At 43.2% G+C, this 23,765-nt stretch overlaps 1 protein-coding gene across 1 annotated transcript in view; it reads right to left on the bottom strand.

Moving 5' to 3' along the window:
* LOC126474527 (protein scarlet-like) overlaps window positions 1-23,765 on the bottom strand; it is a 392,530-nt gene that overhangs the window by 168,260 nt on the left and 200,505 nt on the right. The window contains exons 3-5 of the mRNA XM_050101997.1: window positions 16,174-16,294; window positions 11,114-11,212; window positions 5,521-5,657 (exon numbers count right to left, since the gene is read on the bottom strand). Of these exons, the coding sequence (XP_049957954.1) occupies window positions 5,521-5,657; window positions 11,114-11,212; window positions 16,174-16,294 (357 nt within the window). The remainder of the gene's footprint in view (window positions 1-5,520; window positions 5,658-11,113; window positions 11,213-16,173; window positions 16,295-23,765) is intronic.

Raw genomic sequence — 23,765 nt, 5'->3', positions numbered from 1 at the left:
ATAACTGATTGCACAGGGGCCACAGGTGGACCAACGCGTTATTGACTTTCTCAATTTGTGAAGTTCATTCTCTTAAACAAACCATTTTTTTTAAACGTAATAATTTGTTTGTCTCTAAATGTACATTACATCCACCGATCACTGTCCGCTTAAGGTAATTCCTTCGTGGTGCGTCTTTTTGTTTTGTCTCAGAGTGTGTAAATGGGGAAGGTTATCAAAAAAGTCTCAAAAAGTTCTTCAGCAAATTACTTCAAATTTTCACACAATGATCTAACAAGCATTTGGACGGACATGGGATATAAATATTTCTGATATACTGACAGACGTGTATCTCATTCTCATTCACTACGCACGCCTTTCGTATTTTACTCTTTTAGCGTTTCTTTCATCATTGTACAATTTCAATGGGATACCTATATGGATAGACAATTTTTATTGCAATATTACACTAACGATGAGATAGTGAGAGGGTGTGGCAGATATGATACGCGAGTTGGGATGGAAGTCATTAAAGCAAAGACGTTTTTCGTCGCGGCGAGATCTATTTACGAAATTTCAGTCACCAATTTTCTATTCCGAGTGCGAAAATGTTTTGTTGAGCCCAACCTACATAGGTAGGAATGATCATCAAAATAAAACAAGAGAAATCAGAGCTCGAACAGAAAGGTTTAGGTGTTCGTTTTTCCCACGCGCTGTTCGGGAGTGGAATGGTTGAGAGATAGTCTGATTGTGGTTCGATGAACCCTCTGCCAAGCACGTAAATGTGAATTGCAGAGTAATCATGTAGATGTAGATGTAGAGGATGGCCGCAGAATATTTTTAATTATTTTCAAACCAAATTTAGTAGTCCCTCTGGAGTGGCCATGATGGCTTCCCTTTCCATCACTGATTGTTGCTGTAAGAAGCTTGTGAGACCAGTGAATGCTACGTAGTGGCCAAAGTTGTCCCCCTTCCTACTCTCACAAATTATAGAACCAACCCTGAAGCTTAACCTCTCACTCCTTTTTTACGCTGCAAAGTAGCCTGCCAGCCGCGCGGGATTAGCCGAGCGGTCCCAGACGCAGCAGTCATGGACTGTGCGGCTGGTCCCGGCGGAGGTTCGAGTCGTCCCTCGTGCATGGGTGTGTGTGTTTGTCCTTAGGATAATTTAGGTTAAGTAGTGTGTCAGCTTAGGGACTGATGACCTTAGCAGTTAAGTCCCATAAGATTTCACACACATTTGAACATTTTGTAGCCTGCCTCACGAAACTCTGACCGTCTTCAGACGAATCACGAGCCATTTTCCGGTGTTCAGGTGGCTAGCCATAACGGCATCGTGTTCCGCAGAAATCCAGTGCTCTCTGACGGGCCGGGTTAGGGGCGCGCCAATTCTCGCACCCAAACGCTCACAGCTATCCAGGGAGACGTGGAAGCTCGGTCAGTTCAGTCCTGTTCCTGATCGCTTCAGATAACGATGCTGATATCGGTAAACATGTGTGTACTAAGTGAATGCCAACTTGGTTATAATACACTTAGAGCAGTATGGATTCGTTAGTAAGGGAGCGCTATTTTCTTTTCGTTTCTTATAAATTTTGTTTCGTTAATTCGATAATTCGTGAGTAATGTTGGCGTCTGACGTTTGTCCTTTACGAGCGCGAGGTCACGAGCTATATCAGGGCAAAGAATCTTGTCCTCAAAGGTGCAGTATCGCCTTTAGCATCTATTCTTTATTCTTTTTCTTGTGATACGCGTGTGGATTTAGGATTCTAGAAGGTATCTCCCCGAAATTGACTCATGTTCCTTTGTGCTAGAACAAGCGACCACGTGGCGAGCTGTTTGTCTTGCGTACTGCTAATTCCATAGCAACTTCTTAGTCTTGCAGTGATTTTATTTTCTTCGCATAAACGAGGTCTGCTGTGAAAGATATTCACGCGCTTTATTTGGTTTTCGGTAGGGAGGAGTCTCTGACACTTTCTCATTCTGGCATTTATCCCTTAATCTGTTCAGTATGCGGTAGTGGCGACTGCATGATCGTAATTCCACTCTCTTGTAAAACTGGTAGCTCATCTCTTTAGTCACAACGATCAGATCGCATATTCCTTTTCCCGCCACTCCTCTTGTTCTTCGCTATTGTGGAGGAGCACACTGCTGAATCAGTGTTTCCTTCCTCCCACAAAATCATGTACAACAGTATCTGAACGAGCCGAAATAACGACCTTATTTTCTTTGTATTTTTGCAAGATCTCGTTTACACTCTTTCTGTAATAAAGATTTCATACTAACGTCTATGTGCATTCATTAATTCAATGAAATTCCCCTCCCACATAGGAGTAGCTTGCTATCCCCCATTAACCCTTGTGATCAGCAAATTATCTAATCAATAAAAGCGTCGCTTTTCCGTTCTCCGTAAGGTCGTGCGGATCCCCGCATTTCTTTGTTGGGGCCGAGTCTGTTCTCGCAGACCCGTTGCGACGTGGCACTTACGGAACCGCTTACAACTAAGTCAAATTCTCCCCTTCCTAATAAGGGAAAAGTCAAGGCTCACTGAGAGTCATGAGCAAAATTCCACTTGATGTGGTGTAAGCTGGGTATCTTTTACTGGATAGGTGATATAGCTTGAATTAAATAACTATCATGTATTCACTAAATTTGTTTGTTCACATTTCCACAATTCCCCCAAGAAGTTCTTAAAACAAACAAAGGACAGCATTTAATATATAATACTGTGTGTTTCAAAATGAATAACCCGGTTTGAAGACTTCGTATCATTTGTTAGATTAAATTTACAATTATAAATAAAGCATCAAATGAAAAACCAACTAACACAGTTTTTCTTACAATTGTTCAGTGTGAGCACTATTCGTCACATGGCATACATAGTCGGTAGCTGAGTTCTTCCCAAACCTTAATAGGTGTGTCTGAAATTGTTGTTGTAACGATTCCCTCAGTCCAGTTTCTTAAGTCGGGTAGATCACGTGGTAGCGGAGGCACATACGCACGGTCCTTCGTGAACCCTCAAAGGTAAAAATCGCGTGGTGACAGATTGAGTGATCGTGGGGGCCATACGAAACAAGTTCTGTCTTCCACCCCACTATGAGCAATCCGGTAGTCGTGTAGAACGTTATCTAACCAATAGCATACTGGGTTACGCCAATGAGGAGGCGCACCATCTTGCTACCAAATAAAGTTTTGTGGTCCAGCTTCTTCAAATTGAGGAAAGAGCTACATTCTAGCGCATCACCATAAGAAACACCAATTACAACTGCTTCATCGGAAACGATAGGCCCATTTAAACTTTCAGCCGGGAGATTACACAAAAAGCACTCTGTTTACGGGAGTCTCACTGCAACCGTAGTATCTCGTTGGGATTTGCTGACCCCCAGATGCGCATATTGTGTGTGTTCACATTTCCACTTACGTAGGTGAAAAGATGATTCATCAGTGACGGACGATACGATCCAGAAAATTTCCATTTTGTTTGAAAATTTAGCACGCAAACTGTAGATTTCAGAATTTTTAACAACTGCAAACGATAAGCACGTGGTTGTAAACGTCTCCTTAAAAGTCTCAACACAGACGTCACTGAAATTGCTAATTCACTATCAGCGTTCCAGAGTGATTGGCTGGGGCTACGCATGACTAACTCTCTCATTCGTTCAACGAGTTCTTCAGTCACCCTTAGTCGCCTTCGTCCTTCCTTTCACAAAGACAGCCGGTGTCTTCACTCTCAAGATACCGTGTACTGATGTTAATATCACTTTTAGTAGTACAATGGAACTTAATATGCAACGCTCGTTGCATTGTAACAACACATTCAGGCATTTCCAACTGTAAAACACAAAAAGCTTTGTGTTCAGTAATCGCCATCTTTGCTGTTAGCGCTTTCTAAAGAAAGACACAGGAAACAGGTCATGTGCATGTGCACAGGTATACAAACATAACTGTCTGAGTTGTTCTTTCGTTTGAAGTACTATTTGTAAATATAAGCTGTATGTAATATATGTCACAAAGCCTTACAAACGCCGTATAGATTTTGAAACACTCGTTATATAAATACGTATACAATACATAAAGGGGAAATGCACTTGTCACAAATCTCTAAGAGTTCTTGACCGATATACCTGAGATTTTTACTAGATACTCTAATAAACATTTGTATCGACAAGGCTATGTTTTTTAGGGCACCATACCTGAATCGGTAAAAATAAAGCCCTATTAGATCACTCGGTTGTCCGTCTGTCTATCGAGAACACTTTTTCTCTGTAACGGGTAAACGTGAGAAAGTTGAAACTAATGCCTATGCTCGGTTGGCGTTGTTAAAACTTGGAGCTTCTGAGTCAATGCAATCAAAGGATACATCCATTTATATCACATATTTTGGTATCCGCAAACTTACTCATCAGAACCTATAGGATGTATCCTGTAGTCTCAGGACCATGAAATTTAGCAAGAAGCAAGGTTTCACAGTACATCTAAAAGAAGAAATTTGAAAATTGTTTATTTACAATGAACTCGAAAGAAATTTTGTTATATATTATTTTTAAAACATAATTAACATGTTTTCTATTAAAACTGACCGTGTGTGTAAGACAGTGTACTGTATCGTTTTCCTTGCACTGGGTCTTAACAGAAAACCTTAATTTTAGGAAAGCTTTATTGACGGCTTGTTGGCTCATAATCAGGATAGTATTAGCGAGATTAATTATTGCCTGTTCTACTATTTTTAAAAGCTAATAGTTCTTATATTTAATATTTTCAGAGTTTAGTTAATATGTTTTTGATTTCTGAAACGTTTGGTGTGTCGTTTGCTCTCTGTGTAATCTGCAGAAGTCTGTTTTTCATGTTTTTATTACTGAGTAGCTTTTACTGATTTCCATTGTTATTGAGTATTGCCTCTTAAAAGCTGCAGTTACCATGCACCGTCGGTTTACTGCGTGTAACTGCCAAGTTTGCCAAATGAGGCGTATGTCCTGTCTTGGTAACAAGGCCCAGTCCTGGTTGCAAATTGCCTGAAAATTTCTTTAGGTGTCGATGTGGCAAGAGATTAAGTCCTCGCATTTACTGTTAAAGCCCATGGCTATAGACTTGTGTTGGTTTTCATGTTTTTGTGCACTGCTCCCTTAAAAAAATATGCCTTTGGAATAAATATTTTCTTGATATGGCGTCTTCCAAGGCCAGCTTTTCGCTCTCAGCCTTTCTGATGTCACTACAGTATATCAAGAAAGCTTCTGTGGAGCCTGGAAGACTAGAAGAGTCTTGCTCGAACAGTCCATGGGTGAACTGCCTCGGAAGCGAAGGTGATTTAAGACGGCCGCCCACCCTCAGTTGCTCAGTTCGTCAGCGTACCTGACGATGGCGAGACGTCTGATCGCCGAAATATTGTGCCCGGTGGACACATTGACTGGCAGTACAACCGTGGACTGTTCGAGCAAGAAATACGCCGGAAGGAACTGAAGAATCGCATTAGAAGAGTCTTGTCTGAAAGTGGTATTCTGCAAGCCACCAGCCAAGCGGAAAACTTGGTGGGGAGGCGCTACGCACCATGATGGAGAGGTGCTCCCTGACGGTGAGGCTGCTGAAGAACGCCTCGTGCTGGTGCAGGAAGCCCGTCAGCTGGCGCGCCGAGTCGTCCAGCGCCAGGCCGTCCATGCGCACCTCGCCGTCGATGATCGTGCCCGCTGCGCAGACGCACAATACAATCTCGTCTCACAGTCAACTCACCACCATGTCAAAAGATAACTTCAAATATGGTCAAAACAGGTCACCTACAGACGCGAGATGAAGTCATCGAGAACAGTAGAATATGTTAGTCATCATAAGCCTATGATATCCAGTTTGTTATACATTGAAGAGCCAAATAAACTGCACACCTGCCTAATATCGTGTAGGGCCCCCGCGAGCAAGCAGAAGTGCAGCAACACGACGTCGCATGGACTCGACTGTCTGACGTAGTGCTGGAAGGAATTGGCTCCATGAATCCTGGTGGGCTGTCCATAAATCTGAAGAGTACGTGGGGTGGAGATCTCTTCTGAAAGACACGTTGCAAGGCATCCCAGATATGCTCAAGAATTTTCATTTCTGGGGAGTTTGGTCGCCAGCGGAATTGTTTAAACACAGAAGAGTGTTCTTGGAGTCACTCTGTAGCAGTTATGGGCGTGTGGGGTCTCGCATTGTCCTTCTGGAATTGCCCATAACCGTCGGAATGCACAATGGACAGAAATGGGTGCTTACGTACGTGTCATCTGTCAGAGTCGTATCTAGACTATCAGGGGTCCCATATCACTCAAACTGCACACGCCCCACACCATTACAGAGCATACGCCAACTTGAACAATTCCCTGCTGACATGCAGGGTCCATGATTTATCAGGTTGTCTCCATACCCGCACAAGTCCATCCGCTCGATATAATTTGAAACGAGACTCGTCCGACCAGGCAACATGTTGCCAGTCGTCAACAGTCGAATGTCGGTGTTGACGGGCCCAGGCGAGGCGTAAAGTTTTGTGTCGTGCCGTCATCAAGGGTACACGAGTGGCTCTTCGATTCCGAAAGCCCATTTTTTGGTACTTCGTTGAATGGTTCGCACGCTGACACTTGGCTGATGGCCCAGCATTGAAATCTGCAGCAATTTGCGGAAGGGTTGCATTTCAGTCACGTTGAATGATATTTTAGCGGATTCCTGATATTCACGGTACACTCGTGAAATGGTCGTATGGGAGAATCTCCCCTTCATCGCTGTCTCGGAGATGATGTATCCCATTGCTCGTGCACTGTCTATAACACCACGTTCAAACTCACTTAAATCATCAAATCTGTCATTGTAGCAGCAGTAATAGATACTTGTTGTCTTATACAGGCGTTGTCAATCGCAGTGTCGTATTCTGCCTGTTTACATATCTCTGTATTTGAACACGCATGCCTGGACCAGTTTCTTTGGCGCTTCAATGTATTTTCATGTTAACAATTGAAACAATCTTTCTTAAGCACATTCTTTAGAATAGGTCATCTCTATCATGTCAAACAGAAAGAATCTACGCTTACCCTACCCGCTAGCTGCGCTAGCGCTGTGGGAGGTTTGTCATCCACGGGTCGAATCCGCTCGGCTCAATATCGTCGAAGGGGTGATGTGCCGTTCAGCCTGGGTGTGTTTTTTAGCGGGTTTCCCAAATCCCTCGAGGTGAATACCTCGCTGGTTCCCTTGTTCCGTGTCAGATACGCGCTATGGAAACATTTAGAACATTTTCTCGGACCCGCCCACAGAATTTACTATGCAAGCAGACGGATTGCGTACACTGGTTGTGTCATGGGGGGTGAGTCGGAGACTGGTGACCTTATCGGTTTCTTTCTTTAAACACTTACTCAGCAGCAGCAAATCTACGCACGCTATGCAATTGTGAACAACTCATGGGGACTACATAACTTTAAAATGAGAGTAGCCGCAGCAGAAATTCTGCATGCTGAATAAAATGTCTTCTGCTCAGGCTGCTAAGTTCCCTTCATTGGAAGGTCACGACCGGTTTCGCGTTCTTAAAATGAATCATCAGGTAATCTATACGTTAGAGGAATAACATATTTACTTTTTGGAATTACCAATTTTTAAAAATAAGTTATTAAAATCACGTAAGGCCACCAAGAATAGTATACTTAAATTATCTTTCAAATAATTGCAGTACTTGGGTAAAATAGTTACAAGAAAGTCCCATTTCATTGGGAAGGCAATAAATATATAAATAATAATTCGCTATAAAGCGGTGGTCCATGTTAAATGTTTGGGCCCGAAAAGCAGTCGCAGTCTATAAAATAAGGACGTATCTCAGTAATTATGGAAAACGGAAGAACTCGAAAAAACCGTAGGTGCCGTAAGAACACCTGAATAGAAGTATATTCCTTACGCATAGCCTTTGGCTGTCAATATATCCATCCCCTTCCTTGTTGGGCGATTAGTTTAATAACACTGAACAGACATTTTGCATCCTTCTCGTTGGTACTCTCGATTCAGTCTTTCTGTAACTGTGCATGCGCCATTTCTCGTCCGGTGTCATAACAATGTGCTGCCAGTTTAGCTGATTTGGTGGCGTGTTATCTCCCTGAGCAGACTGCGGATACGGTGTGTGTTCAGCCTTGCTAATTTCTAGCCTCGTTTCTATTTGAAGTTAGACTATGTTTATTTCACTTTGTTTATTAGTGTGTTCTTACGGCACCTACCGTTTTTCCGAGTTTTTCCGTTTTTCCGTTTTTCATACTTACAGAGATATGATGCACTGTGGCACAGTTCAACAGGAGGTTAACGATAGCTGCACCATATCGAGACACTTGTACAGTGGTGGTACTGAACGGAACAATGTGAAACATACATACACTGTCAATGCAACTTACCAGGAGACCGTGAGAGCGCTGATGTAAGGCAAGTGGTGGCATAGAGCCATCAACTGAGTAATGATGATGAAACTAGTTTCTGTAAGGCATAAGGTGGCGATTTGTCTCGCCATGAGAGGAGTAGATGTATCAGCAACGTTAGACAGACATAGTGTACGAATGGGACTCACGACGAAAATCACAGTACCCCCAAAGGCGTGACTGACTATATGCTTCAAGAGAGTTACGTTATGTGTATCCTCAATTGCGAATATGGGCAACCATCAGCTGTAGAATAGAATCACGACGGCGAAAATTTGTTCCGGTCTGGGACCCGAACTCAGATTTCCCCCTTATTGCGAGCGGCCGCCTTAAAATTTGGCTCCCCGGGCATGACACACGCCAATCTCGAATTTCCGCTTGTCGTCAACCATGCGTCTACAGTCTGCATTCCTACATCCATTATGTATATTCCTGATCAGGTGAGACATTTTACTTGAAAGTTACTTGCCATGCACGCGTGTTCAAGGGAACTGTGCAAAGTAATTTAGAATACACATGCACTTCTATATCGCATCAAGAGAGTAGAGGCAGAGGGATGAACGAGCTGTGGAAAACACATCATACAGGGTGAACTTTAATAAAACCGACAAACTTCAGGGACGGATTCCTGACAGGAAATGGAGCTAAAAGGGTCCTATGAATATGTGTCCGGAAATGCAGCGCTTCCACGGTAGATGGCGCTGACGAACGAAAGTTCCACTGACCAATTTCCGTGCGTTCCTTATGTGTTGCAGACTGATTGACGCAGCGTGCTGTAAGCAGCAGAATCGTTAGGTATTCGTGTCTGGAATAAGCCGAAATGGTGTTTGTGTACGGCCAAGCAGACAGAAATGGTGAAGATGTAGCACGGCTATACCAAAAGGTACCCTCATAGACACTCACCACAACATTTCAACCTCTTTTTGGGCGTTTCTGTGTCATGGGTCCTTTCAGAAAGACGGAAGTGCAGGGAGGCAGCGGACGATGCGTACACCAAACTGAGAGAACCCGTTTCCACAGGATGTAGAGACGAACCCTAGTACAAGCTCCAGGCAAATCGCCCGCGGACACGATGTAAGCCGAATTACGATTATGTGCATCCTGCATGATAACCGCTACCATTCCTATAGTTTGCAATCACTTGGAGACTACTTTGAACATATGTTGTGACGTAGGTGCGATGCAGCTCTGTACTGTGTTCGCAATGATTTTTTGTTGTTGCACGCGCACTGTCTATTTCCGGGCACATGTTCATAGAACCTTTTTTCCCCCATTTTCAGTTAGGAATCCGTCCCTGCAGCTTTTCAGTTTCATTAATATTCACCCTTAATGGACGGTGGCATCACTTGCGTGAGACTGGTGTTGACATTTATGAAAAGGAGTTATACTGGCACCATGAATACAACAACCACTAACAGTTGTGATAGCAGCCATTAGGGAAGTGTTTTTCTCCCACTTGTGTGAGACATATACCGGGTGCCCCAGAAGTGTTGCGACGAACTTCGAGGGATTGTAGCAGGCGTCTTGAGGAACATGTAGTGGATAGGAAACTGTGTCCGGAAGGCTCCAAAGGCGCTACACAGGCTGGAAGTTATATGCTCCGGCACCTGTCACTAGACCAACTGTTCGGCCGCAAACGTGCCTTTGTATGCTGACAGACCATAGGCGGAACGTCCCGCAATGTTGTATGTTATTCATTAATTGTGACTGATCGCTACGATCGCCAGTGGAGAAGATGGCGCTACCTGATACACAGAAAGGTACTGTCGCCTATGAATGCGATGCTTTGTTGCCTCTGTGGATGACGGTTTCGGACACTGATTTCCATCCGCAGTTTGTTTTTCTCCTGATACCCTCCAAAACCTCCAGTGGTTTTTGTATACAGAAGGAAAACAAAACTGCTGCTGGAAGCCCACGTCCGAAACCGTCATGCATCACGGTAATAGATCATCACATTCGTGGAAGACAAGGCCTGTCTACAGAGCATGTAGCTCCATCTTCGTGGCAATCAGACGCGACCACTTAAAAACATACAACGTGGGTAGATGTCCCGTCTATGGTCTGTCACCGTGCGAAGGCACGTTTGGTGCCAAGGAGGTGGCCTAATCACCAGCCGCTATAACTTCGACACTCAGTAGCATCGTTGGATGACGTTTCCAGACACGGGCTCCCATCCTCTATTTGTCCCTCAAGACATTCACTACAGCCCCTCAAATTTTGTCGCAGCATTATTGGGACTCACAGTATATAATACAGCCATTACGGCCACAACAGGATCATACTGCCATTCTGCAATGCATCAAGAGACTTTAGTAACTGCCTAGCCTGACATACATATGCAGTGGCAGTGGAATGCACAAGAATTCCCTGTGTAGTTAGCGTGCCACATGTTGTGGCTATGGTTTACTGGGGAGGGTATCATAGATTCAGTTCGGCGAGACATACCTGTAACTGGGAAGTGGTTCAACAGGTAGGTTTTATCGAGTTCACTAGCTCCAGAGGAGTATATTGTATTTTTGGGTCCCACTGCGTCGGTGATGGTCTACTTACCAGCATGACACAGCGATGTAGGGGTACCCTTACCAGGAGGATGGTGTCCTTGCTTCAGTGAGAGAGTGATGGCAGTACTGGCAAGGTTGTAGTTAAGTCTGATACTATGATGTAGTCACTGGTGAGGAAGCACACTGGAAGACCTCTACGTGCACTGTTGAGTGGCAATCGGTGGCAGCTGGACTCACCAGGGGATCGGTGAGCGAGGGCCGCCAGCAGGGTACTCTTCCCAGCGCCGCTGCCCCCAATTAGCGCCACCAGTGATCCAGGCAGCACGGCTCCCGTCACTGTCAAAAGCAAAACACACAATGCAGATTACTGTCCACTCGAGAAAAACAATGGCGTAACTCCAGTTGACCACCGTTTGTAATTACAATACATAACAAAAATCGGCTGCACCCATATAATTTGCTGCTGAATTTTACAAAGTGCCTTGAAGCACTATATTTCTTAACGGTACAGATCAGTTGTTGGCAGTGCATCTCCTTCACAAGTTGACGACATCCATTTGCACACTTTGTGTCGAAATGTTGTTAGTTATTTTGTCGGAAGTATGAATCTTGATTGTGGTTACGAAGGGTTCGAATTATTCTCGTTACGTGGATGGTCCTTTTTTCATTTTATGTTTTTTCCGCTTAAAGGCGTTACGGATATATATACAGTGCGTCAGTTAAGTCATGATGCAGTTAAAAACTCTTCTTCTGGCTAACATAAACGAAATGACAGGCTGAAACTCGCGCTACACTAGACAGCATCGCAAAGAATTTCTGTAGTATGATGTTCGATAGTGTGCGCGAGCAGGTGGTGATGCGGTGGGACGAACCATGTGGCAGCATTACACCAGGTCACGTCAGTCGAGACGTCGACAGTACAGAGGAATGTTCAGTATGTTCTGTGACTTGTTCAATTCTAAACCGTGACCAACGTTCCAAGTGAATACCGACAAATGTACAACAAAGACCCACTACACAGAAATAACATTAACTGGTGGGATAATCAGTTAAAGGATACCGTCAGTTTTATGGTCATCTGCCACTCTAGTAGGCCCTCGGTAAGTGAAGAGTCTTTCGAATACTTTTTCACTATCTGTGTTCGAATATTGTCAATGATTTCGTTTGAAGAACTGAATCTAGTTTGTGACGACTAATCGGCAGCATAGTCGGAGGTCTGTTTAGCTTGGATGTTGTTTACTTGTGTCCAGACCACTGCGCTATATACATTCTCTGACAAAAAAATTAGGCACTCAGAAGACGAGGTCATACGTCCGTGAACCTCGAACCTGTAAACACTGTTGATGGTTATTTAAATGATTGTAGCTGCAGTTCTTCGTGACAGGTAGGACGACCACCAGAATGCATTAGTGTTGCTTGCGTTTAGTGTTGACAGCAGACCTGGTAGGGTACCTACAGTGCGTGATCAGTGGTCACTGAAGGACGCAGCGATGCCCCGTACTCGTGTTACCACCACCTAGCAGAGTTTGAAAAGGACCTCACTGTGTATCTCCATTTGCCGGTTGGTCGGATCATGCAACATCCTGATTTGTGGGGCACTCTGATGTGACAGTGACACTGTTTGGACTGCATGGGAACTTGAAGCCAAGGACAATCGTCGTCAAGTTTCCGGTAGACCACGTGGCAGCACCACAAGCGAGAATCACCGTATTCTGCACAATGCACGTTATAAGCCTTTCACATGTGCGCTTGCCATCCGATAACACATATTGGGCTCCCTGAAACATTCTGCATCGTCTTCAAACTAGCAGCAACCGGACAAAGGAATTATCTTTCACAGGCTATTACAACACCAAAAAAGAAACAGTCGTCTGGAGTAGTGTCGTAACCGGGAAGCATGGATTGCTGATGAATGGCGTCGCACTGTGCTGAACGATGAATCGCCCAGAAGACCGTCGTCGGAGAGTATGAGGGTGTCCCAGGGAGGACTTCTGGCGTCGGAGCGTGGGGAGCCATCGGTTATGTAAGTTAAGGCTGGTGTTGACTGAGGGACCTCTTACGTCACAACGATACGTTATGGACATCCTGTGTCCCTATGTTTTACCTCCCATGTAAAAGTATCCTGTTGACATTTTTCAGAAGGACAATCTCGTCCACACACGGCACGTGTATCTATGAACTGTCTGTGTGATTCTGAGATACTTTTGTGGCCAGCAAGAACACCAGATCTGCCTCACATAAAACTTGTGGAACCAGTTCGGACGTCAGCTGCAACCCGGTGGAATTATCCCGTGTATCAATATCCGGTTAAAACAGCTGTGGGCCCGCTTGCCTCAGGAAAGGCTATAATGGTTTTATGACACTTTCGAATCGAATCAGTGTACGCATCAAGACCAGAGGGGGTGCAGCTTTACATTGAAAGTGGGCTCATACTACCATAGCGTCAAATATATTCTCATCCCGCTAAGTTTCATTTCGTTTCCTACACCTCTTCCGGGAGCTTCAATTTTTTGATCAGGCAATGTATATACCAATAACAGGAGGCCAAGTGTGGAAAAAGCAGAAAACGAAAGATCTACTAAATTATTCGTTTGTGCGTGTATGACACAGCAAACTAAGTGCCTTTCCTCCAAAAATTTCGTTTGATCATAATAAAGTACATAGTATGTTAAGGTTGTTGCTACGTTAAATACTAAGTATTTCTCCCATAATCGCAACGAAAAGGTATACTTACGTCTTGAGCTACACGAGCAGCTATTCGCATGACAGTTCGCGACAGGCGTTACCAACATGCAAAATAATGGGCGAGTCCTCGTAAAGTCTTACCCAGTTTAATTCTAAGTCATATTTTGGCTATTGGTCCCATATGTTGACACTCGAGAACAATTTTCTTCTACCTGTGTTCTATAAATGCAAGGAACCACAGCAGAAATTTATCTTTGATTCGACACTGTTCAGACACATATTAGAATACAACCACCTTGGTCTATTGATTTAGTCTTGCTAACGGCTCACAAAATTCTGCCAATCTCACAAACTTTCACTAAATTCTCTCTCAGACCCACAGATAAATTTATGCTAAGTGTGTGATTGCACTCCGATATACGATCTTGATCATCGTGTGAACTGTTGCCTACAAATCATATTATATGCTTCAGTGAAGAAAGAAATTTTTGCTACTTGGCTAAAGTCTCTTTTCCATGGCGTATTCAACACCGTCATGTCCCCAACTTGACAAAACATGATTTCCACGGGCGGCATGGTACCTAAGTAACTATTCGGAGCTAGAGAAAGTTCATGGTAGTTGAAGAGTCCGTTAACGATTGCTTAAAATTAAAAATTAATCCATACTCAGGAAGTTATCTTCGTTAATTAATGATTAACGGATTGAAGGTCTTGTCCTGTCTATGTATACCAAAATGGTACTTTCGAAATTAGATACATTTCATGTCATGTCACATGTCTAGAAAAACTCAAAGTATTTCACCACGCAGAGACCGTCTGTTAAGACCACTTATATTTCTTGTTAGAGTACCAATTGAAATTATCATACAGGTTGTCAAAATTTTTGACAAGAATAATAGGTAATCCTACTAAGATGCCAGACATTGGGAGTTAGATCTTCAATAGCTTTGTTTGTAACGGGGTATATAACAATACTAATCGACAAAGGCTTCCCAATAGGTGTAAACTGTAACGTAATGTCATAATAACGTACTGATGTTGGAATGTGTGTTATAATTGCAGAATAGAATGACAGTGGTTACAGAGCCAAAACTGCAATAGTGGATCCTAAAGGAAATAACAGGCAGATTGCGAAAGACTTATCTTCAGAAAATTCCACATAGCTGTGACTCCTCACATTAAGAAAATCACCTTTCCTGTTACGTTGGTAACCTTCTGCCGTGGTTTTGGTTGACAGTTCACTAGGTGTAAGAACAAACGTAACCACAGATCCTGCAACACGCTGTGACACCCTGCAACCGGGACACGAGTACAAATACTCTCAGCAGCAAATCGCTGCATACGCGCCACTCTGTCACTTAGCTCCCTCTTTCCTCCGGTGTCAAACTAGGCATCATATTAAATCTGCGCTTCTGTGTACACTTTCAAGCATTTTACTGGAGGAATAGCAGAGACTAGGGTGCAATATGCATGGCATATAGTCGTCGGTTCCGTGTGACGTGAACGTCTGATACTTCGGACAGCAACTACTGCAACAAAACATTTGATGACAACATCACTCTCTCTCTCTCTCTTCAGCTATTAGGGCCGCATGTTTTAACATAACATCGATCAGTCACTTCTTATTGAGAATGTGAAAGCGTCGGTCAATGTACAGAGCATGCCAGTTCTTCATTGACTCACATTTCACTGACACTGCGACGACCGAAAACGTGTGGGATAAGGCAACTGACCTCAGTCCCCTACAGCAATCAGTACTGGTGAACAACAAAGTTATATCGAACATAGGGGCGGGCACCATACGCTTCCATGATGCTGGTTGTGACTTCACGATTCATTCAGTTTTCCTTGTAACAGCATAGTAGGATACCAAATGGAATATTTAATGTTGTACTAATATAATCAGTCATGTCTGGGTTAAATTTTAGGATTTTCTAACAATTTCTTCACGATGCTGCAAATTTTCTATCGAACTTTGTAGTAATAGAATAAGCTAACTACATTTCTTTATTGCAGTTCGTCGAGGCCAGGGAAAAAATCAATCCAGCTGTCCATTTTTCCACCACTAACGGCAGAGTTCATGTAGGAGACTGGTCTACTGAGGAGCTCCTGCATTATTCTCAATCCAAGCCGTCGCAAGGTGGCAATACTGTTGGAGCAAGTAGTCAGTGCTTTGGCCTTCCTAGCGTCAATATTAGCTTTCGAATCTAGAGCCACTACATTTTCTTCATGTAGCTCACCAACTTAATCCATCAAAATCACCAACTTAATCCATGGAAATCATTTGATCGTTTCGCTACCGACCACTCAAGGTAGGACTTCACTGTGGTAGGAGCCCATGTTCATCCTTTGGTAGGGTCAGAGACCATGGTGGTAGACAAAAAAAAAATTCTAGATGGTTGCTTCGTTGGTCTGCAATAAAGTTCCATCAACGGTCGACGTAGGTCTCAACGGAGAAATCCGCAAAACAAGTCAAGTACGTAGTGGCAGAGTTACCATGGATTGTACTTGTGCCGAAAAATTAAATGTAGAATTTTAGTGAGCTCAATATGGCGAACTTTCAGAGTTATAGCGTACATAAAATGAAGAAACTAATACATGGAATTACGTACCATTATTGATGATTCGAGTGTAGGTCTGTGATGAGGACAAGAAAACCCTTGTCTTCTTCTTCATGACGTACACCGACAGGTCCCTCCAGGTGAGGGCCACGCCATAATTGTTCTTCTTGCTCTGAAACACACGTAACGGTCTAATGTTAACATGTGCCACCTGAAGCCGGCCGAAGTGGCCGTGCGGTTAAAGGCGCTGCAGTCTGGAACCGCAAGACCGCTACGGTCGCAGGTTCGAATCCTGCCTCGGGCATGGATGTTTGTGATGTCCTTAGGTTAGTTAGGTTTAACTAGTTCTAAGTTCTAGGGGACTAATGACCTCAGCAGTTGAGTCCCATAGTGCTCAGAGCCATTTTTTTGTGCCACCTGACTCAATCTCTGCTGCCGAAAATGTCGGTCGCACTTCCATGTTTAGTTATCCTATACACCACAAATCCGTCTGATAACGCAACAATTGTGTAGCTGATAATCTTGTGGGCTGGTAATACCAGAGTTCGACGTTCAACTATCTACTTTTTCTGCGATACTTTAGTCGTAGTTAATTTGACTACCACCACTGACAGTGGTTTCCGATACTTAAAGAAAGCCAAGTAGCACTGTAGTCTTGAGTCTACGATAAATTGTGTAGATACCTACACATCTGGCTCTGTGAGACGATTTTCAGCTCTGATTGTGAATAAATTAAATACAAGAGAACTCCAGAGCAGATAACAACCAAAGAGAGAAGACGGAAGATCCATATTCAGAATGAAAGGGATAATGTACAGGCTACCTGAGCCATCACATCGAGTCCATAAATTATACAGTCCTCATTTCCATTCCGTGACATTCTACAGTATTACGTTTTCTGTCACATCAAGGGACGTTATTAGTCCAGAAAAGGAGAAATAAAAAGATTTCTTATATCAGTTCACGATAATACAGTTGTACTTGAAACCTAACACATCCATACCACTTTATCACGTTCCCTGTTATTGTTAATGTCAAAGCCTCAGCTTTCATTCATTGAAAGTTAGAAAGAAATGATCTGCACTTGCGATACACTTCGTGACTGCTATAAAGGTTTCTTTTATTGCAGAGAGGAATAATTTTACAAGATTAAATTTTGACGGAAGACGGCGGTTGATTTCTTTTGTATCTACATAAAAACTACTCTGAAACTCACAATTAAGTGCCTTGCAGACGGTTTATCGGGCCACCTGCAAGGTATTTATCTACCGTTTTACGCTCGAACAACAAGAGGAAAAATGAACACACAAATCTTCTTGTGTGAGCTCTGATTTTACTTATTTTATTACAATTAGCATTTCTTCTTATGTAGCTAGGTACCAACAAAATATTTTCGTATGCAAAGGGGAAAGTTGGTGATCAAAATTTCGCGTAAAGATCCTGCTGCAGTGATAAACGCCTTTGTTTTAACAATTGCCACCCCAACTCAAATATCATATCCGCGACACACACTTCATAAGTTCTAATATCTTCGTACACCCCTCTCGTCAGTTATTGGAAAAAAATTACATTTTGTCGGGAGACAATAACTGGTATGTTGAAAGCCATCGAACCACTAGGCCTCATCTCCTTCCATTCGGTGATACGTTCGTATGCAAATAAGCTACATTTTTATATACAAACTGCATACTTTTTGATATGCAAATTACTTATATTACAAATAAATCCAATCGAAATCGAGGCGACTGCAGAAACCATGATTTATTTTCAGCTATAACACAAAAATACTGACTGTGTAGGTGATATCTCACTTCCTTTGCCTCTGCACTTGCAGATACCATGCATGCGTACAGGGTAAGGTTTAAGATGATTTCAGTGAACTATGTAAGCCTCAGAGCAGACGGTTCAGTAGAAGAACCGTCCGGACCCCTGCTGCGTTCGCGGGTGGGGAAAGTGCCAGGCCTGGAGTGCTCGACCGCTGGTATGACGGATAGCCGCTGGGCCACACCAGCTACCTACTGTGCGCCGCCGCCTCCCCGGAGAGTCGTTGTTTTTCAGGTGAACTCTGCTAAACGTTTACTGCTATTGACACCTGCAATACGTTTCTCTTGTGGAAGCAGGATTCTTAAACAGCATGGCATTTCTTTGAGCCACTCTTAAGCAAAAATTTCGAGAAGAGGTACAGATCTCGAAAGTTTTCTCACATTGACGGGCACTGCCTAGAAACAATGGTTCCATGATTCATCCACTAGTTCGGCGTCTAGCGCAACTTTTTACTTCTTTCGAGTTCCCATGCTAGAAAACAGTGCTCCAAAGACACCAAGGATAAGACATCCGGATTGGCTGGAGCATTGTGACGTAATATTTTTTAGATGCAAGTCTCTCAAAGTGAGCCACCGCTACACTTGATTGGGATGGCCGAATTTTCTTTATGTTGGTGGAAATTCAGCGGCGTCGACTTAATAACTTTTCTGGTAAGCGATTGCTACTTGCCGGCCGCGGTGGCCGAGCGGTTCTAGGCGCTTCAGTCTGGGAAGCTCGCGACCGCTAGGGTAGCAAGTTCGAATCATGCCTCGGGCACGGATGTGTGTGGTGTCCTTAGGCTAGTTAGGTTTAAGGAGTTCTAAGTTCTAGGTGACTGATGGCCTGAGATGTTAAGTCTCATCGTGGTCAGAGCCATTTGAACCATTTTTTTGTAATAAAATAAATCATTGGGTTTGGTGTTACTGTCATCAGAATTAGAAGTATATGTCGCTGCAGAGGAGAGTTTTTACTTCGAAAACAACTACTAGCCTTGGCTTAGCCATTCGCATTTATCTCCTCTCTCCCGTATCAACAAGGTATGCAGCAGACGTTCTTTAGAGGTAAAAGCAGTGAATTACTGCATACTAAAACTTAGAATGTGGCTGTGATCTATGCCCGACCTCATCTGGTAATGGCGTTGCCCCTGGAAATCAATTATCCAGTTTCGAGTTCCGGTACAGCAACGATTTCTCATCTGTCAAGATGTTTCATTGTATCGAATGCCTGCAGCATCCTTGGTATCCTCGAGACAACTGACATCTATAGCCTTGTGATTAAGGAGAATAAACAAAGGGAGTTGTGTCTGCCAAGATTTCCGCGTCGAACACGGAATGTTACTTATTCTACAAGACACAAAAATAGAGATCAACAAATTAAAAAAGGTAAAGAAGACTGTAAAACATCTAGTAGCCAAGACGATATAGAAGAGAAATAGAATAATAGTAATAATGAAGAAAGGAGGACAGAGTAAAGTAGGAAATAGGAGTGCATGATGCAAGAAAATAGAATTCATTATTGCCACTTTATGTTGTGCAGACGACTGCTTATATACCATGGAAAGGCCTCATTATGCGTTGTAAAGTAAACGAGAATCTTAGTAATGTCGGTAGCGATGGCACTTAACGTCCAGTTATTAGCTTCAGTATTCTTATACATTTGAAAGCTAGTCGAGAATGTCATGGACTGGAGTATTTCCCGTTACACTATGTGTTTGACTGACGAAATAATTTAGTACCAATGCCCGCTTTTAAACTCAGCCATGCATTCGAGGACAGTTTCACGATTTAGAACTATTTGTACCCTGTTGTTGAAACATCTTTTCCTCCACAACGTGTCGTAACATCCTGCCCCGTATACGTGTTTTCTAGTCAACACGCTCTGTTTTGTCTGTGTCTGAGAAAATTGCGGCTATTCCTTTCAGGATACCTTAATTCGTCTCATCACGCGATGGCCCGTTGACACGAATGGCCTGCAGTTGTTGACTCTATCTTGTCAACAGATTTTCATACACTGGACATTCCAGTGATAACCAACTACGGCTAACCATATTCCCACAGTCACAGCTGGTCCGCTTAGTTCTTTTCATTCTACACAGGTATTCTGGGTGGTGACCACGCCCAGTCAGCTACGGTGTGAGGCCACACAATAGTTTTAGGTGAACCGCTCCGAGTTTCTCCCTGGCACTGGAACCAATTAACATGATTGCCTTGTGAGAGAGGAGCCCTGACTCTCGTGTCATTAACTCGTAATACGTTCTCTAAATGAGTAAGTAGTGGTCTGCTTTAACTGTTTTGTAGTTTTCTTTTCTCGGCACAGTAGCTGGCTGCTCTGTCTTTAATACTCAGATCAAGAGGCATGACTCATATTTTGAGTCATGCAGTTTTTATAAACTGAAGACAAAAATCTGAATACAAGTACACCATGGTTTTTTAATATTTCTCAATAATAATGCAGAGCAAGGCAGCAGCTATAATGCACACATTTCCCAAATAATAAACGAAATTGTGAAATTAACTATTATTATCATTATCAGGAAATTAAGAAATTCTATTCAAAAATGGGAAACAAAATACAACGAGGAATTCTACAACTTCACAGAATACGTAAGATGAATCAAAATAACAACATTCCTTCTTTTATTTCCCTCTTTTACACAACACGCGCTTATTAAAGAGTCACGAAATGAAAATGTCATTAGTATTTGAGTACAGTCTTGTGTAGTTAACATGCTGAGATGCCGTGTATCGGAAGATATACCAAGATGGGACCCTATTTTTTTATTCGTCTTAAGTATTTTATCTGCATACAAACTCCGTAAACCTCCAGACAGTACATGCCGGAGGTTACCTTGTACCTCTGTCAGTCATTCTCTTTCCTCTTCTGCTCGCAAATGGACCGGGAAAATGACTCTCTATAGGCCTATGACAGGTACGGTCACTAATTTTACTTAAGCGATACTTCCGCGAGATGTACTTTGGTGGCAGCACAATCGTTCTACAGTCAGTCGCAAAAACTGGCACTCTAAACTTTCTCGGCAGTAAAGAACATCTTCCGTGTAAGGATTCCCATTTGAGTTCATGAAGCACTTCCGTAATGTTGTTGTGTCGATTGAACCTACCGGTAATGAATCTAGCAGAAAGCCTCTTAGATATCTTCCTTTGTTTCGATCTGGTGGTGATCCCAAACATTCGAGCAGTACTCAGAATGGGTCGCACAAGTGATCCGTACGCGGTCTCATTTATAGCTGAACTAACCCGAAGTCTAACATTCAACTTCCTTAGAAATGGCCTTACGTGCTCGTTCCATCTCTCGTCGCTTTGCAACGTTGCGCCTAGATATTTAATAGACGTGATTGCGTTAGGCCACCAATATTGTATTCGAGAACTACAGGATTGCTTTTCCTAGTTATCTTCATTAATTCAGATTTTTCCAAACTTAGAGCAAACTGTCATTCATCAGACTAAATAGAAATTCTATCCAAGTCATTCGAAAACCATATTTCCTCGTATGCAACAGCGTCTCGGGAAAGAGTCGTAGATTGTTGATCGATCTATTTATCACCTGACTTGTCTATAGAGAGAAGAAGAATGATCCTGTCTCACCTCCCTGTTGCACTCCAGACGATACCCTTTTCTCCGGTGAATACCCTCCATCCGAGATAATCTACTGTGTTATATTACCAGTCTTGGAGCTACTCACATGTATGGGAACCTATTTCGTATGCTAGGACTTTGTCAAAGCGTGCGCAGGACTGTGTCAATCACTTTCTGGAGATGTAGGAAGCTGCAATGTACCTGTTGCCTTTCATCCATGATTCGCAGGAGGAAAGGCCAAGTTGTGTACCTCTTGGATGATGTTTTCCAAATCCGTGTTGATTTGCGGATATAAGCTTTTTCCCGCAAATGCTCAAACGTCTGTGAATTCCTAAGGGACCAAACTGCTGAGGTCATCGGTCCCTAGACTTACACACTACTTAAACTAACTTAAACTAATTAATGCGAAGAACAACACACACGCCCATGCCCGAGGGAGGTCTCGAACCTCCGGCGGGAGGGGCCGCGCAATCCGTGCATGGCGCCTCACCCCACTCGGCCACTCCGCGCGGTCTTTTTCCATTAACTACATTTATTACGGAATTAATCGCATATTGCGAATTCTTTGACATTAGCTGAATTTGGTATAGATAACTTACCTATTCGTCACACACAAAAATTTGTGCCAGCCTGGAATGGAACAAACTTTTTTTCTTACACACGGAAAAACTGAAGGAAACGAAACATTTTTTAAAATTTCGTTCTGATGGACGTAACAAGGTCATCTTCTTCGCAAAGAAAGGGGTTTATCTTCTGTTGCAATCAAAGCATATTTCTTCCTTAAACAAGAAAAGCTATAGTGTCTAAAATAAAAATAATTATTCCTCGGAAACTGTGAACGGTTCAGTTGCATTTAGAACTGAAACAGTTGACTCTCCTTTGACGACAATGAGCAATAATACTGGACAGATAAACTAGGAAACGATTAGAGAAGAAATACAACTACGCTAGAACATATAAAACATTAAAACGGTAAGGTCCGATGTAAAATGGAGAACAACCGTTCGACAAAGCCGGAAACGTCTTCAGAGCCCTAGTAGTGGTCCACACTTAGCATAGCTTCAAGACTACAGAATAAATTCTATTGGGTTCAATCCTTCAACGCTGATTGGAAGATCGAGTACGAAGAACTTTCTCATAACGATGATGTAGGACACCTGACAAGAAATTGGCAAAGAATTCTCAATGTTTGTCAATTTTCTTTTAACTTTTAAGAAGTGTTCTCAAAAACACCCCAAGTAAGAAAGCTCATCGGGATTTTGAACGTCAATGACAACATGAACCACGTGGCCGAGGAGCCAGGCTGTCGTGTTACGCTTCGTCTTAAGAAAGGGTTTAAAATCCGGCAGGATAACACTGCTAACAGTCATATTTGCAGGAGTTGATCTGTTGACGAAAACCAGCTTGCATTGGCCGAACAGAGCGACATTGTAATCGACAGAGCGACATTGTAATCGATGGTCCCGTGCCTCGCGGTCACCAAACCTTCCATAAGCAGCTGGTTTGTTAGTGACGCATTATTCTCTGTTTTGTGTCATAGCGTGCAGATATCTGGTGGCAGCACTTCCACAGGTGTTACCAGTTCCCTGCAGGCAAGCTAACTTTGCGGCTTGTGGATGCCCGAGCGTGGCAACAACAGGTCGTTGACCGGTCTTGTGCTTCTGCTTGGCAGTCCATAAAACGTAATTCCTGAGGAGGAACTATTGCTGTAGAAAAGACAGCTGGTACGGGATGCTTAACACCGCCACTGGGGCCTGGTCGCACTGCGGACGATAGATAGCTAGACGTTCCGCCTTCAGTCCATCTGGGCTACTGACCTGCAAGGTGGTTGTGTTGTTGACTAGCAGTGCCGTGCATTTTCGGTTGAAGTCGATAAGTTCTAGTCCCCCAGACGACATCTCCAGGACATACGTCACCACACTGACTTTAAAAATCTCGTGTCTCCAGAACATCCAACATACAACTTGCGAGATTAACGGTCGAGAAGCTGTGGTACACTTAGAACTTATCAGGCCTTTGAATCGATGAACGACTAGATTAATGTCATGTTTTTGTATGTAGATCAGTCTCCCTACTTGAGTGGATTCTGCAAAGACCCTTTAGAGTAACAAATATTCGTTCCTGCGTTTTGTTACGGATATGTAGTGACTCCAAGTCCCAATATCGTGTGGTCCCCCACAACTCGGTACCAAAGTCGTCTGTCGTCAATTCCGTGGTGGCCAATTGGGAGGGGACTGTTTTACGGCG

Source organism: Schistocerca serialis, chromosome 4, assembly GCF_023864345.2.
Source record: "Schistocerca serialis cubense isolate TAMUIC-IGC-003099 chromosome 4, iqSchSeri2.2, whole genome shotgun sequence".
In the NCBI taxonomy this organism is placed as follows: domain Eukaryota; kingdom Metazoa; phylum Arthropoda; class Insecta; order Orthoptera; family Acrididae; genus Schistocerca; species Schistocerca serialis.
The sequence above is the reverse complement of the archived record's forward strand: the minus strand, read 5'-3'. Positions and strand labels throughout refer to the sequence as shown.